Source organism: Scyliorhinus torazame, chromosome 7 (genome assembly GCF_047496885.1).
Source record: "Scyliorhinus torazame isolate Kashiwa2021f chromosome 7, sScyTor2.1, whole genome shotgun sequence".
Classification (NCBI taxonomy): Eukaryota; Metazoa; Chordata; class Chondrichthyes; order Carcharhiniformes; family Scyliorhinidae; genus Scyliorhinus; species Scyliorhinus torazame.
In genome coordinates this window covers 140,000,311-140,017,844 of record NC_092713.1, presented here as the reverse complement: position 1 = coordinate 140,017,844, position 17,534 = coordinate 140,000,311, and the positions used below count along the sequence as shown (strand labels likewise).

Below are 17,534 nucleotides of genomic sequence, written 5' to 3'. Positions count from 1 at the left end.
CTCTCCTCTGACCACCGCTTTTAGTGCTTCCCATACCACTCCCACAGGGACCTCGCCGTCGTCATTGACCTCCAGGTATCTCTCAATACACCCCCGCACTCTTGCACACACTCCCTCATCCGCCATCAGTCCCACATCTAATCGCCAGAGTGTTCTCTGCTCCCTTTCCTCTCCTAATTCCAGGTCCACCCAATGTGGGGCATGATCCGAAACCGCTATGGCTGAGTACTCAGCTTCTTCCACCCTAGAGATCAACGACCTTCCCAAAACAAAAAAATCTATCCGGGAGTACACTTTATGGACATGGGAGAAGAAGGAATACTCCCTAGCCCTAGGTCTAAGAAATCGCCATGGATCCACTCCCCCCATTTGGTCCATAAACCCCTTAAGTACCTTGGCCGCTGCCGGCCTTCTTCCGGTCCTTGAGCTGGATCTATCTAGCCCCGGGTCCAGCACCGTATTAAAGTCCCCTCCTAAAATCAAGTTTCCTACCTCCAGGTCCGGTATACGCCCCAGCATCCGTCTCATAAATCCCGCATCGTCCCAGTTTGGGGCATACACGTTAACCAACACGACCTCCATTCCCTCCAGCCTGCCACTCACCATTACATATCTACCTCCGCTATCTGCTACGATGTTCTTTGCTTCAAATGCGACCTGTTTCCCCACCAAAATGGCCACCCCTCTATTCTTTGCGTCCAGTCCTGAGTGGAACACCTGTCCCACCCATCCTTTCCTTAGCCTAACTTGGTCCGCCACCTTTAGGTGCGTCTCTTGGAGCATAACCACGTCTGCCCTTAGTCCTTTCAAATGCGCGAGCACTCGGGCCCTTTTTATCGGTCCGTTCAGGCCTCTCACGTTCCACGTGATCAGCCTCACTAGGGGGCTACCTGCCCCCCTCCCGTGTCGACTAGCCATTACCTTCTCTAGGCCAGTCCCATATCCCGCCTCCACGCTCCCGCTCGCTCCCCCAGCGTCGCACACCATCCCCGCCCACCCACTCTTTAGCCATTTCCTTTTGGATTTCCGCAGCAGCAACCCAGTTGTCCCCCCCCCCCCCTTCTCCCTCCCTCCTCCCCTCCCCGCTAGATCTCTTTCTAGCTTGATTGCTCCCCCCATATTACTTCCGTAAGTCAGCTGACTTCAACTGACCCCGGCTACTCCTGCTCACTCCTCGACCCCCCCCATGTGGGGAACTCCCATCCGCCTTGCGCCTGTCTTCCCGCCTTATTCTTTCTGGTGCGGGAACATCCCTTTACCTGACCCGCCTCTTATGGCGCAGCTCCCTTTCCCCTCCCCCTCCCCTTCCCCATTCTCCAACTATGTCCCGTCTTTCCCCCCTCACCGGCGCCCACATTTCCCCAATGTCTCCCCCCTTCCCTGTTTACTTCTCAATTAACTTCCACCGTAACATTAACAATAACATTTCCTGCAGCATCAGTCCCTCAGTTCCGATCCAATTTCTCTTCTTTGATGAAGGTCCATGCTTCCTCCGCCGTCTCGAAATAATGGTGTCTCTCCTGATACGTGACCCATAGTCTTGCCGGCTGCAGCATCCCGAACTTCACCTTCCTTTTATGCAACACCTCTTTGGCTCGGTTGAAGCTCGCCCTCCTTCTCGCCACCTCCGCACTCCAATCCTGGTATACCCGTACCACGGCATTCTCCCATCTGCTACTCCGCACCTTTTTAGCCCATCTCAGGACCTCTTCTCTATCCTTAAGGCGGTAAAATCGCACGATTATCGCCCTGGGTGGTTCTCCCGCTTTTGGTCTTCTCGCCGGAATCCGATTTGCCCACTCCACCTCCAAGGGGCCCGTAGGGGCCTCAGCACCCATCAGTGAGCTCAGCATCGTACTTGCGTACGCTCCACAGTCCACTCCTTCCACACCCTCAGGGAGACCCAGTATCCGAAGGTTCTTCCTTCGCGCTCCATTTTCTAGGGCTTCGATCCTTTCAGTACACTTTTTATGAAGTGCCTCGTGCGTCTGTGTCTTAACCGCCAGGCCCAGGATCTCGTCCTCAATATCTGTCACCTTCTGCTCCACCACACGGAGCTCTGTCTCCTGGGTCTTTAATGTCTCCTTGAGCCCCTCAATTGCCTGTAGCAACGGGGTCAGCACCTCCCTCTTCAGCAGCTCCACGCACCGTCTCACAATTTCATGCTCAGGCCCCCATGTCGCCTGCGCTTTCTCCGCCGCCATCTTGTACTTCTCTCTTTCTGACCCTTTGGTCGACGATTCCTCGCGCTGCAGCCGCCGCCGCCGGTTTTTTCCTCCTTCGTTTGGGGGGGACTCCCTTCTCACACGCCCCACACCGGGTTGCGTCGTCGAAAAATTCCCCGTTGAGGCTCTTAAAAGAGCCCGAAGGTCCGTCGGAGCTGGAGCCGCCGAAGCGTGCGGCTAGCTAGGCATCACCGCAACCGGAAGTCCCTTCAGTGGCCTTGATGAGGTCTTTTCACAGTTGTTCCCTCTGCTGCTAGAATTCACCTTTGATACAGGCCCTCAGTTCAGCTTGCAGCTTTAAGCTTGCCCTTCCCCCGCCTGCATGCTGGAAGAGGCCCTGTTTATCCTGTAGTTGCAGCCAAATCTTTCACTGTTTCTGCGTGTGTCTGGCAACCAAGAGACATACCCTTCCTGGGGGACACTGTCGGGGGAATATTGCCGCCTTCTTCCCACACCGGGAAATGTCAAACAAATGCCGTGGGGGCCCTGTAAAAGAGCCCAAAAGTCCGTTCCAAGCAGGAGCTGCCGAATATGCGACCTAGCTCTGCATAGCCGCACCCGGAAGTCCTATAATTGGATTTATGCTGGACAAAAGTATTTGTATGTGTGTGAAAGAGAAAATGCTGGAAAATCTCAGCAGGTCTGGCAGTATCTGTAGGGAGAGAAAAGAGCTAACGTTTCGAGTCCAATGCATCTTTGTCAAAAGGGCTTTGACAAAGAGTCACTGTAGTTGAAATGTTAGCTCTTTTCTCTCACTACAGATGCTGCCAGACCTGCTGAGATTTTCCAGCATTTTCTCCTTCATTTTGGATTCCAGCATCCACAGTAATGTGCTTTTATTATTTGTATGTGTGGGGTTGGTTTCAGTTCCAGCTGTGATTCTAGTGTGCTTGGCGAAGGCTATGGTGTGGAAAGCAAATAAACCAGCAGTGATTGCTTAGCAACTGGGGATAACAAGATAGAGAAGATTTTAAGTTTTAGCTTGGCTAATTTGATTGCAGTTGAAGACAGGACCTATGGGAGTGAACATCTCTCAACTCAGTCTGAAGAAAGATTGGATAGGACGGGAGCTACAAAGAACCAGACTTCCAAAAATACAAGTGGTGGTCCAAATAACCAGAGTATTGGGACAGAGGTTTTAAGATGACTGTGGTTAAGTGGAAAGAGACCAAGGCAATACCCAGAAAAATTCAAGGAAGAGTTAACAAAGTGTTCTGGGTTAAAGAGACAATTGCAGTTACCAGATTTTAAGTGGGACAGCAGCCTTCAAGAGTAAATCAAAAGTTTGATGCCATTTTACTTTAGTCTGAGAATCAAAAGTTAAAGAAATTGTGGGCAGTTTGCACAGCACAGCAGTCAAGACAAAAAAAATTCTATAGGGTTTGGAGTAAAACCCTAGACTGAATTTGTGATTAAAAATGGAATGGGAGCTTTGTTTCAAGTGTAATTTGGAAAACCTGGTCTGGATTTTGGAGTACAAAGTGCTAAGGGAAAGCATAATTCTGAAAAGAGTTGTATGAGAGAAGATTTATACAGCATGTTTTTGGCAGTGGAGTTTAGAAACGCTAAAGTGACATTCATCTGGGGGGATTCTGAGACAACATTCATTTGGAGTTCCGAGTGGAGTGTATTTACCCACAGTCATCTGGGTGCTTAAAAGAGACCTTGTGTTAATGAGACCATTGTAGTTTAAAATGTACTTGTGATCTGTGTTAATTGTTAAGCTAAGGGGAGAATCGAGGAGAATTGTCATCCAATGTTTTCTGTTTTAATAAAGGTTGTTTTCTTAAAACTAATTAGCAGTCCTGAGATTCTGCTCCTCCACACTTTATATATTAAAAAAAGTAAATGTTGCGATCTTTTGAGCAAGGGTTCCATTCTGGAATCTGCCTGTCCAGTTATAACTTCAGCTGGGATTGTGACATATATAGCTTCTGTTATATCACCTGGGTTTAGTAATATGCATTGTTACTAGTTGCTGTTTTTCCAGAAGGTCTAATGATGTGATCTTGAAGAAACCACAAGTTTTCAACTTAAAGCAAACTAATTTATTAAGTAACTATTAACTATAATTGAGTTCGACACGACAGAACTATCACTAGAAATCATGTAATTAAATATTAATGTAATAACTGATTCAAAGCTACACGTGCTGTGATTGATCATACACTACTGCTGTCTCGTCACTCCTGGGTTGAAAGAGACCAAGATCCTTGTGAGCTGATACTTATTGTGGGATCTTGTGGTGCCCTCTAGTCGTAGTGCTACAGTTAGATGTTATAATTAACCCTTTAGTTATATACATGTATACATATCATTACAGTTTCTACCAGTCCGTAAAGCATCCTTTGACTGCTACTTTTTCCTGTCACTCAGCTGACATCGTAACCATGCTGCCCCTGTACCATTTATTCCAGGGGCTTCAACTTTGCTGACAAACCTGTTATGCGGCACTGTGCCAAAGGTCTTTTGGAACTCCATGTGCACCACATTAGCCAGACCCAACCACATGACCCTTGTTGAAGAATTTAGTTAGTTGATTATGGCCAGAACCTCCACAAAGTCCACCCTTTAATCCTTCACGTCCTTGGCTGCATCTCAGCAGGCCCGATGATTTGTCAACTTTTAAGCACAGCCAGTCTATGCAAAGCCTCTCTGTTTTTGCCCCTTCCAGTGTTTTCTGTTTCACCATGATTTGAGCAGCACCTCCTTGGTAGAAACGGGTTCAATTTAGTATTTTGACCATGCCCCCTATCTCAGTGCATAGTTCCACCTTTTGGCCCTTAAATCTGCTCCAGTCTTTCTTTTTTCCATACTTATACTATTTATATGCCAAAAACTTTTGGATTCCCTTTTATGTTGGCGGCAAGTCTGTTCTCTTACACTCTTTGCTTATTTTGGTTTCCCTGTGAACTTTTTATATTCGGCCTAGCTCTGAATTATATTATAGTCCTGACATCTGCCATATGCATGCTTTTCCTGCTTTATCTAACACTCTCTCATTGTCATTATCCAGGCAGCTCTGGCTTTGTTGCCCCAATGTTCCTGGTCATGAGAGGAATGTGCCTTGACTGTACCTGAATCATCTCCTCTTTAATGGAAGCTAAGTTGCACTATAGTTTTCCCAGCCAGTCTTTGATTTCAAACCTGGGCAGACATGTCTCCCCCCAACTGAAATTGACCACGTCTAATTTTTACTCCAGATTGCTCCATGCCCTTTTCTACAGCTAATCTAAAATTTGTATGAAATAAAAATCGCTTATTGTCACGAGCTTCAATGAAGTTACTGTGAAAAGCCCCTAGTCGGCACATTCCGGTGCCTGTTCGGGGAGGCTGGTACGGGAATTGAACCGTGCTGCTGGCCTGCCTTGGTCTGCTTTAAAAGCCAGCTTTTTAGCCCTGTGCTAAACCAGCCCCTTATTATGATCATTGTTCCCTAAATATTCCCCCACTGACACTTGATCCACTTTCATTCCCAAGAGCCAGATCCAGCAATGTTTCCTTCCTTGTTGGGCCAGAAACACACTGATGTAGAGGATTCTCCTGAAATATTCGTCCTCTCTGCTCTTTGTGCTATTACTACCCCAGTCCATATTAGGATAATCAAAGTCCCCCATTGTAATTATTCTGTAGTTTTGTAACCCCCTCCATACTTTTCTTGCAGATTTATTCCTACATCTTTTCCCTCTAGATGGTGGCCTATAGAATACACCCAGTAGTGTAAATGGTACCTCTATTGGTGTTTTAGTTCTAGGTATATAGGCTCTGTCCTTGCCCTTCTAGGATATCCTTTCTCTCCAGCACTGTAATCCCTTAATCAGTACTGTTAACCACCTTTTTTTCTATTCCTGAACACCTTGTAGTCAGGTATGTTTACAAGCACACACTGCACAAACTTAATTTGGACCTTCTTTTGTTCCCTCCTGACCCCACCTAATACCATACCATTTAGTGCTATTGGTCTCTCCCAGTCTTCTGTTCACCACATTGTTTCCTGGTTCCACATCACTCACTGCTAAGTTATCACATTAAGAAGTCTTACAACACCAGGTTAAAGTGCAAGAGGTTTGTTTCGAATCACTAGTTTTCAGAGCATTGCTCCTTCCTCGGCCGAATCACCTGAGGAAGGGGCAGTGCTCCAAAAGCTAGTGATTCGAAACAAACCTGTTGCACTTTAACCTGGTGTTGGAAGACTTCTTACTGTGCTCACCCCAGTCCAACGCTGGCATCTCCACATCAAAGTTATCCCATAGCATTAGCATATATCGTAACAAGAATGTCAGTTCTGGCTCTGTTCAGTTGCAACAAGTGTACCCTGTACCAGTCCCTTTGCCTTCAGAACCAATCCCAGAATCTGAAGCCCTCCCTCTTGCACTGTTTACCCAGTCATGCCTTCATTTGTTTTACCCCTTTTCTCACTACCTCATGGTCCTGAGAGTAATCCAGAGATTACGGCTTCAAGATCTCGCTAGTTACTTTGCTTGCTCCATAAACACAGGCTGCAGAAGCTCACCCTGATCCTACTGTGGGGTGGCACGCTTGCACAGTGGTTAGCACAGTTGTGTTTTCTTTCCAAACAATTTGATTATGACCAAGTGCTTGTTTGAAAGGACTTACCATGTGCTTTATAATCAATTGTAGTTATGGAAATTTTGACGGACCAAACTGTGAGGAAGATGGGAATGTAAGATCACCAGAAATGAGTGCACTAATCAGCAAGTACGTTTAATCTGATATGTGACTAAATTCTGCTTCATTTGGAACACCAGATTGTGAACTGCTGGAGTCCTGGCAGTTCCTGTAAGATTATGTAGATAATTTCCTCATGGAGGCATCCCATAGCAGGGCAGCAAACACCATTTCAGACCATAGCAATCACATTAAGAAACTGTTGGTCTGCCTCTCTAAAAATTGTTATCATAGAATTGTGATGGTGCATTGGCTCATTTGAGTGTGCATTAGCTCTCCAAACGAGCATTATGACTTAGTGACATTCCCCTGCCTTTTCCTCTGCACATTATTTCTATTCAAGTACTCATCCAATGCCCTCTTGAGCAGTGCATAAGCGATGATGTGGAATTACACTGCCCAACATGTATCATGAGAAATGCTGGCTACATTGAACCTCTAGATCGAATGCTGTGTTGGAAATTGTCTGCGTTTGTGTTGAATCGGGAGTAGTTTGTTAAGAGCTTGAGTTTTTAGTTGAGAGAATTGAACTTGAAGCCTTGCACTTTGCCTCTATTCATTTTTTTTCTTTCTCAGTCCTAATATAAAAGATTATAATAGTGTAACGGGCAGAGTTGGAGAAGAGTTTCTGAAGAGGAGAATTTTAAAGTATTTTTCAGTCTAATGAGGGAGAATGCTGTTTTTTGGGGAATAATGTGTGTCAAGTAGATCTCGTGTCAGTCAGGGAATATTTAGGAAGCAGTGACCATATTAACTGTGGGGAAAAATACAAGAAGCAGTCCAGAGTAAAAATACTTAATTGGAGAAAGGCCAATTTCAATAGGGTGAGAACATATATGAACCAAAGTACTGTAATGAAACAATGGCGTTTAAAGAGGCGATGGTTCAGGTGTGGTCTTGGTACATTCCCACGAGCGGGAATAAGGTAGGACAAATGAAGCTAGTGCTCTCCCTGCATGACAAAAGCATTGAAGAGTAACATGGAACAGAAAATGGACAGGTGTGATGACGTTGGGTTGATGTAAGTGAGAATCAAGCTAAATGTGGAAAATTCTGAGACGGTGCTAAAGGATGAGCAGAAGCTGACGACAAACGTAAAGCATACTCAAATCTTTTATAGGCATTTGAATGGTAAAAGGGTTATACAAGAAGTGGGGCTGATTAGGAATCAAAAGGGTAGAGCTATGCATGGAGGCAGAGGGCATGGCTATTAAATGAGCAGTTTGCATCAATCTTGACCAAGTAAGATAACTGTTCAAGTGAAAGAGGGAGATAGTTGAGCACTCGATGGACTATAGTTTGATAGACAAGGTATTAGAAAGGCTGACTGTATTTAACATTGGCAAGTCATGAGGACCAGATCAGAGACCTTCGAGGATACAGATGATGGTGGAGGTTGCAAAGTCACTGTCCACAGTAGTCCAATCCTCTTAAAATACAGTGGATACCAGGGGACTGGAGAATTGTAGCACTTACAATCTTGTTCAAAAAAGGTATGAAGATAAGCCCAGTCTGTTTTACCTTGGTGGTGGGAAAGCTTTTAAAAACTATGTTCTGGGCTAAAAGTAACAGTCATTTGAAAGAATGTGGATTCATGTTTAATTATTAAGATATCACCATCTAGTATAATTGTACATCTGGAGTCTGACTAATTTAACAAAACCAGCTGATCAAGGTTTGAAATACTGAATCTTCAGTTTACAGGGATTTTCTTTTTAATGGATTTAGTTGAGAAAGAAAGCATTTTTTCAAGTGACTTAATTTTGTATTTTATAACAATTGCAGCTACAAAAACTGCCCAAGCTGTGATGAGGATGGAAATCTAAGTTCACCAGGAATGAGCGAAATAATCAGGAAGTAAGTTATATCTGCTTCATCAGGAATACAATGTGAAAGGGAATTACTGGCTATTCATAGAAGATGACGGAGGAATTTCCTCATGAAGACATTCCATTGCAATGCAATAGACACTATTCCAGCCAATAGCGATCACGTTTTTAAAAACTGCCTTCTGTATTATTTGAGTTATTCAGAGTGATTAGAGAAGACCAGTGCAAAATGTATTTATCGAACAGCCGGCAATTTTTCATCATTGAGGTCTTTATTTGTTTACTGCAGACTGGCATTTCTGGACTATGCAACAAGGGTAAAAGATCGAAGGAATGGGTTGCCCTCTGCTTTCCCCTCTTCTTTGTGTGAGTGTGTGTGTGTTGCTCTCCCTGATGTGTGTATGGGTAAATCTCTTGTGAAATTTGAAGAGACAAAATCACCATCTAGAGCAGCCATACATCTAGAGTGCGATCCGTTTAGCAGAATGAGTTGATCCAAGTCCCGAAGATTTATTTTGTGCCTTGTGACCAATTGCAGATACGGAAACTTTGACGCTTCAAACTGTGAGAAAAATGGCTATACGAATTCTCCAGAAACTAAAGCAGTGATCAAAAAGTAAGTTTGATCTGTATATGTGACCAAATGCCTCATTCGGAACACAACCGAATTGACTGAAATATCTTGGGAGCCTTGCTATGTCGGAGCTTCTCTCATGTAGACATCCCATAACCGTGCAATGAACACCATTCCAGACTATAGCAATTACATTCGAACAACTGCTCGACTGCCCCTCTAATATTGTATATTGTACCTACTAATTATAGAGGTTTTTTAAAAAATCACTGCAAAACAACTGAAACTCATCAGTTGAATTGCTTGACCTACAATAATTTTAAATTGTTTACCTCCGATCAATATTTCTGGACCTTACAGCAAGGATATAATATTGAAGTTGGTTTCCCTCTTTTTTTTTTTTTTTTTTTTTTTTTCCACCCCAGCATCAGTACGAATGTCCTTCAAAGTTCCTGTCAATGTTGGAGTGGAAAGTAATCACCCATCTGGTGTAGTCATTCATCTGAACTTGTATCCTGGCCTCTCACTCCAGTATGTTTTGCATTGTCTTGTATTCTAACTTGCCAAGCTGGTTCTGGGATTCATGTCATAAAGTGCTCTTCCCAAGTGGCTATTCATGTTTGAACATGATAGTTGAGTGCTGTTGAGGATATTTGACTGTAGGCAGCATCACTCTCAATGCAGTGGAATTCATTGGAGATTACTGTGAGTCCCAGTTAAATGTTTGACACGAGTTTGCTGAGGACATTGCATGGCAATGGTCTTGGTAACTGAGTGAGACCTGGGATTAAACCCAGGGTTATTTTGGTCTGTGCAGCTCTTCAATTAAACTCTGAGCTATTAAATGATAAAGAAAGAAAAGGCATAAAAACAGATGTGTTGGACTTGGGACATTTTGAGCTTTGCGGTTTGGTTTAAGTGATTGAGCAGTGCGTCTTTTTCTCTTGTTTGTGGTTTGCTCACTTTCTTAGTTTTAGTTTTTCAAACGGAGATTTTGTCTGTTGTAGCTTTGGTGAGCGAGAGGGTGACCTGAAGGGCCAAGGAGCAAAGAGGTCTGCTTGTGAACAAATTGAAAGGCATATTTGTATCTTATCATAATAAAGAAAAATGATTGGTTTGGAGGAAAGGCAGTTTCCAGGGAATGTTTTCTCTTAGCAAGTAATCCCCATTGGATTGCATTGATGTAAAATAAGATTAACCAACAACAACAATCTCTGAACATGCATGAAAAATGCCACACATGAATGAGATGACATTCTGGTCACTACAATCTGTCAATTAGTGTTGTGATGCATTGTTCATTACTCTCCACTCTACCCCACCCAGAAGCCCATAATCTCTTGGACCAAGTTTTAAAAACCTGAGCCAATTGTGGGTTTGGTTTGGTTTGGTTGGGGCGGGGTGCGGTGGGGATAAGTCCTCCCCAACCAACCGCCCAGCTTTTGATTGGGGAAACTAGTACAGGAGACCACATTTGTTCTGAATGCATGTTACAAGGTTCCTATTTATTGTACCAGGGAATATATATGCAGTAATGAAACCCAAAAAGGGTCAAAATGTGACTGTTTCCGTGCTGAGGAAAGCATAATTCACATTAAAATAATATGCTAGGTTGGCCAAGTTATTTTGAAAGTTAATCTCTATTTCAACTTTTTTCTTGGGTCGAGACAGAGGTAGGAAACTGTTGTTGCTTTGTTTTTCGCAGTACTGTGATTTCCAACCTGTCAGCATTGTGTTTAATTAAGCAAGTGTCAAGAGCCACTCGTATTTAAATAACATCTTTAATGTGGTGAAACAGCCACGTGCTTCATAGGTGCATTAAAGAAACAAAGTTTCACACTGAACAACACTATGATATTTGGGAAAGATGGCCAAAAGTATGGTAAAACATAGCTGTGAAGGAGAGGTGAGCAGCAGAGGGCTTTATGGTGGAGCTAACACTGATAGAGCAATTACATTCAGATATTAAAGATGGACAGAACGGGAGGAAAGTAAGCAAAGTGAACAGATTTAAAGTGATTTGCAAAAGAAGCAAATGTGATATGAGATCACACACGAGTGGTTTGAATCTGGAATGCGCTGCCTGGAAGTGTGATGGAGGCAGGTGCAATTGAGACATTCAAGAGGGCATTAGTAATTATTTCTAATCAAATAATGGTTTTGAGTGCAGGGGGTGACACAAAGCCATGATGCTCTTTTGAGAGAGCTGGTGTGGACACTGCCTCCTGCGCCGTAACTGTATAGAACCTTAGGCCACATTTGTCTGTATAGAACCTTAGTTAGGCCACACTTGGAGTATAATGTTCCATTCTTGTTGCCACACCACCAGAAGGATGTGGAGGCTTTAGAGGGTGCAGAAGAGATTTACCAGGATGTTGCCTGGTATGGAGGGCATTAGCTATGAGGAGCGGTTGAATAAACTTGGTTTGTTCTCACTGGAATGACGGAGGTTGAGGGGCAACCTGATAGAGGTCTACAAAATTATGAGGGGCATAGACCAGAGTGGATAGTCAGAGGCTTTTTCCCAGGGTAGAAGGGTCAATTACTAGGGGGCATAGGTTGAAGGTGTGAGGGCCAAGGTTTAGAAGAGATGTACGAGGTAGTTTTTTTTTACACAGAGGGTAGTGGGTGCTGGAACTCACTGCCAGAGGAGGTAGTGGAAGCAGGGACGATAGTGACGTTTAAGGGACATCTTGACGAATACATGATTAGAGTGGGAATAGAGGGATACAGACCCTGGAAGTGCAGAAGATTTTAGTTTAGACGGGCAGCATGGTCGGCACCGGCTTGGAGGGCCGAAGGGCCTGTTCCTGTGCTGTACTTTTCTTTGATGTGGGGATGCCGGCGTTGTACTTTTCTTTGATCTTCGTTGTTCTTTGTAACAATTCTGTAATGCTGTGATTCTGTGTAATTACTCTGAACTCGGGATTTATCTAGAGTTACAATTTTTCCAGTGTTACCATGTCCTCTTGTCCTTTGCCACCAGAGTCTGAGTACTTTCAATGTTAATTTTCGGAAGAGACAGTTTCAGGATCTGAAAGGAATGCTGACGAATAATTTAAAATAATGTAATAGATTAGAGGTTTCCGATGACTCAGTGGCGACACACTTACTTGTTAATTATGTGTTGGGAACAGAGGTTTTATTCCAGTGGGACCACACATTAGTGCTTTAGGCCAAATTTTCTAGTCTGCAGGCACTGATTAAATTCTATCATATTGTGAGTCAGCAGGGTACGCCTCTAGCTCAGTAACTTATTCCCAACTGGGCATGTTGTTGATGGAGTAAAATCTTGTGCTTGTGATCTTTTAAATTCATTTTTCTTTATACTTTTGAGGGTTTAGCCTACATAATATGATCTAAGCATGACCAAAATGGTTCGGAAGCTCCTTGATGCAAAAAATGACCCCTGGGGTCTTCCTCTAGGCTTGATTCAATATAGTGTTTCAATATAGAGCCACTGTTCCCTTTAGCAAAGGTAACGACCTGAAATCAAATTTAACACTACGTGACCTTGCCACCTCTATCTCTGTCGATCTCTTTGTCCACCCCGGCCTTAAACAAAATTACCTCCTCCCTCACCACCACCTTTAGAGCCTCCCAGACGACTGCCTTCGACACCTTACCCGTACAAATGAAACCTACATACTCCTTAATTACCTTTTCAATTTTCTCACAGAACACTTGGTTCCCCAAAAGCCCCACATCCCGTTTCCATCCCGGTCTCTGCGCTACCCCCTTCTCCAGCACCATATCCACCCAATGTGGAGCGTGATCTGACACTGCAATTGCAGAGTATTCCGACCCCTTGACTCCAGCCAGCAAAGCCTTCCCCACCACAAAAAAGTCGATCCGCGAGATACCTTATGGACCGCTGAGAAAAACGAATACTCCCGTTCCCTTGGGTGCAGGAACCTCCAAGGGTCCACCCCTCCCATTTCCACCATTAGCCCAGCCAGCACCTTCGCCGCCGCCCCCCCCCCCCCCACCCCCCCCCCCAATGGGACCAGCAAGCGTGGCCGTGATCTGTCCAACCTTGGCTCCTGCACCAAGTTCCAGTCTCCCCCCCCCCCCCTTCCCCACCACCACCACAATCAGCTCATGCCGTGTCCAAGTCGGGAATAGCCCCAAACACCTTCCTAGCAAATCCCACATCGTCCCAATTGGGACTGTATACACTTAACAACACCACTAATCTCCCCTCCAGTGCCCCTGTCACAATCTCATATCTACCCCCCTGATCTGCCACCACCTTCTCCATCTGGAAGCGTACCCTTTTGCTGACCAGCACCGCTACCCCTCGAGCCCTTTCATCAAATCCTGAGTGAAACACTTGGCTAACCCAGCCCTTTTTAAGTCTCACCTGGTCCTTCACCCTCAAGTGAGTCTCCTGCAGCATTGCTACATCGGCTTTCAAACTTAAGATGTGCAAGCACCCTTGACCTCTTGACCGGACCTCCTAGCTCTCTCACGTTCCACGTGATTATCCTTACTGGGAGTCTCACCCCCCCCCCCCACCTTTCTTATCCGCCATCACCAAACCACCGAACCCTGCCCCATAAGCCAGACCCGCCCCTGTCCATTGTTAACATCAAACCCCTTTCCCCCCCCCCCCCCTCCCAAGAACCCCCCCCTACAAAAACATCCCCCAACATCCATCTCTCCACTCCCTATTGCTCGCCTCGTAGGGCCATTGAAGCCTGCTATCCAGGCTCTAACGTCCGCAGTCCTCCTCTCCCCTCACCCTCGTTCACTAACTGACTTTAGTTAGCTAGCACGGGTGGCTCTCCCCGCCGAGACCTCTCGCCCCCTTCCGCCCAGTCCCAGAGAAAGAAACACCAAAACAAACCCAACAATCCAACCCCTACAATTCACTAACATAACATTTAACCGTCGCAACACAGAACGCCATTAACTTGAACTCTGTAACAATGTAAAGAGAAGTAAATTTCAATACAAATCAGTAAAAAGAAAGTTGTAACATTTGTATATTTTCCAGCCGCTCAAACACAGTCCACAGTCTCTCTTCCAGTTCCGCTCTTCACGTCTGTCCTAAGCCTTCTGCCCTCACGAACGTCTCAGCCGCCTCCGCTGTCTCAAAATAAAAGTCTTTGGCGTTATATGTTACTCTCAACTTCGCCGGGTACACCACACCAAATCGCACCCGCTTCTTGTACAAAGCCGCCTTCACTCGCCCAAACGCCGCTCGTCTTTTTGCCAACTCCACCGTCCAGTCCTGGTAGATCCGAACCGCAGTACCATCCCACAGCACCTCACACTCCTGCTTCACCCAGCTTAATGCTTTCTCCTTCATGCAAAACTTATGGAAGCAGATAATTACTGCCCTTGGCTGCTCGTTCACTTTGGGCTTCGGCCTTAATGACCGATGAGCTCGGTCTAGCTCGTACAGGGTGGGGCTCTCACCCTCCCCCATCAGCTCCACCAACTTCTTAGCGAAGTATTGCATTGGCCTTGGGCCCTCTGTCCCTTCGGGCAAGCCCACAATTCTCAAATTGTGCCGCCTTGAGCGGTTTTCCAAGTCTTCCAGCTTTGCTCTGAGTCCTCTGTTAACCTCCACCACCCTCTGCAGCTCGTCCCCCATTGAGGTGACCTGGTCGCTGTGTCGTGTCACGGCCTCCTCCACCTCTTTCATCTTCTCGCCCTGCTCTCTCACCTCGGCCAATGCCTTTGCCACCTCCACCCTCATCGGGCAGATTGCCTCCTCCAACAATGACCTCAACACGACCGCCATCTCTTTCCTCAGGACCTCCATGTGCCTCACCAAACGTTTTTCCAGCTCCACCACCATCACCTCGGTCATCTTCTCCACCGTAAGTAGTGCGGCCCCGCCATCCCGTCAACACTTTTGCTTTTGCTCGTCTTCTCCTTCGGCGGCGAACCCACGCTTCCTCCTTTCTTCGCTGCTTTTTGCATCCTTTAGCGGCTTATTGTTTTGGTTTTTTTTATCTTCTTTCCTTTCTCCTCTCTCCCCTTCACCCTCCTGCCCTTCATCAATCTGACATTCTTCTTTTTTGAAAAAAAACTTCCACCAAACTTCCTTAAATCTTCTTTATTTCTCCTCTGCATTCACCTGGGACCAGGCTTCAACCTTCTTTCTTCTTCCTAGGTGGGAGCCATCTGACGTGGAGCACCCTCCCTACATGGCGCCCTGACCTCTGGCCTGCCACCTCGGCCTCCTCGTAGCTCCACCCCCGCTGCTCTGACCTGCCGGGCCCGACGCCTCCGCCCCCGCTGCCCTACACACGCGCGGGCTTCTTCGCCGGTTTTTAAACCGGCCCCGCTGGCTGCTCGTGGCGGCCCCAAAGGCCGACGATAGTCGGGGAGTGCATGAGGACTCGGGGATTTCCCCGAAATCGCCGCGAATCGCGGCCACCGGTGGGAGCTCTTGTTATTGCGGCCGCCCTGCTCGCCCACACCCTGGTCGCCAATACTAACCGTCAGCTGAAAATAAATGAGTGGCAAGCTGAACACACTGGAGCATCACATTAGATACCTTTACTGTGTTCTACCTTTGGGGTGTCCAAGCCTTAACAATGTGTCCCTCAGTCGAGCAATGATTGACTCTTTATACTCGCATTTTAAAAATAATTTGCTTTTGTCCTGACTTGGAATGCTGAGGGTTTGTAAAATATTGTTTCGAACCTGCTTCTGACTTGCTGCCGGAGAAGGCAAAATCGAAACTCCAAGAGCTCTTGTATTGTGTAGCTTCAGATAGATGTATTGTGTAGCTTCAGATAGATGTGTGCAAAATTATTTTGCATGAGACCATAGGCTCATAGGTGCACCTCCCAAAGAAGACAATTTAGGAACACCACTGCCTGCAAGTTCCTGTGGTCACACAACATCATGACCTGGACACGTACCTTCGTTCCTGTAGCATCACTGGGTTAAAATTCATCATGAAAAATTCCATGGTTCATGCTGCCCGATGGAACCATGGAAGTACCATTGGCAGGCATGCAGCAGCATTTGGGGGCAGCTCACCGCCACATGCTCCAGGCTAAATAGGGATGTGCAAAAAAAAGTACTGGCTTTGCTGGTGTTGCCCATACTCCAGGAATACATTAAAAATAAACTTTATACATTGCAGAATTCGAATTTACAGATTACTAACTCGAAGTTTATTTCTCCTATATGTTTGCTTATTCTGATGGACAGTTACTAATTCTTACTTTGTAACTATTTCCAGTGCTATAGCCTCAATTCTACGAGCCTGGCTGGACCAGTGTTCCGAAGACTTCCGTCAAGTTCCAAATTACGCATGCCTCCGGAAGGTGCTTGGCTACTTGAAGCAGACGATGCCGGGGTCGGACCCGTGGCAACGAGCCCAGAACCTTCTTGATCAGCTTCAGAAGGAAGAATTAGGAGAACAGGAGCTAGACAGTAAGATTCATTTTTGTATTGCAAGAAAAAAGCTGTTTTGAAGAAGCAAGTGGGATGGGGTGGGGTTTTACTGCCCCATGGGGCTGGGGGTGGAAAATAGGGTGAATCGTTCGAAGGTCCATTGACTTCAGTGGGAATAGAAAATCCTACCCGGGGTGGTGGGCGGGGGGGGGGGGGGGGGAGCAGTTTGATCATGGTTGTAAATTCAACTCCTGAAGTTTATTTTAAATTCATCTTTGAAAAGTTATTTTATGCCATGCCCGTGGAATAACTTCAGAAAACTGGAAACTCAATCCCACGACACCCCATTTTCCCTCTTTCCTCCCACCCCCTCCAGAAGTGTCAGAGCCTCTGCTTCCTCAAATGGAGACCCAGCCGGTCTCCACCCACCACCATTCGATGCCTGATTGATCTCGTTCTCACTTTGAACAACTTCAACGCCATTCAATTTCTCCAAACAAGATCCTAGATGGGTCCCAGCTCCACCTGCTTTTTAAGGGTTAAGTGGAACATTCATTTTTCCAGCCCTACTTGGGGCCCTCTCTCATTTCCCACGAATGACCCTATTGGTTCCAACTCCTCTCGCCATAGCTCGGAAACTTCTTTAAACCTAATTTCCAAATTACACCCTTTCCTCACCTTCACTGGGTCCATCCCTGACTCTTCTCTTCCCTTGATTCCTCACTCTCCATTTTTGGAGATGGACACTACAAATTACAAATACCGTCACAACTTATTTTCTCACTGCTTTCTGTAAGGGCTCCCATTCCATTCCCTCTGTTTCTTTGTCTCTGTCACATCTGTTCTTATGCA

At 45.8% G+C, this 17,534-nt stretch overlaps 1 protein-coding gene across 18 annotated transcripts in view; it reads left to right on the top strand.

The window, feature by feature from the left end:
- Positions 1–17,534, top strand: part of LOC140426606 (ral guanine nucleotide dissociation stimulator-like 1) — a 409,325-nt gene that overhangs the window by 340,876 nt on the left and 50,915 nt on the right. For 17 of the 18 annotated variants that reach the window (XM_072511576.1, XM_072511590.1, XM_072511592.1 and 14 more), the window contains 4 exons: positions 6,867–6,944; positions 8,700–8,771; positions 9,282–9,359; positions 16,528–16,721. In XM_072511576.1, the coding sequence (XP_072367677.1) occupies positions 6,867–6,944; positions 8,700–8,771; positions 9,282–9,359; positions 16,528–16,721 (422 nt within the window). The remainder of the gene's footprint in view (positions 1–6,866; positions 6,945–8,699; positions 8,772–9,281; positions 9,360–16,527; positions 16,722–17,534) is intronic. The other variant, XM_072511582.1, reaches the window with a different exon arrangement.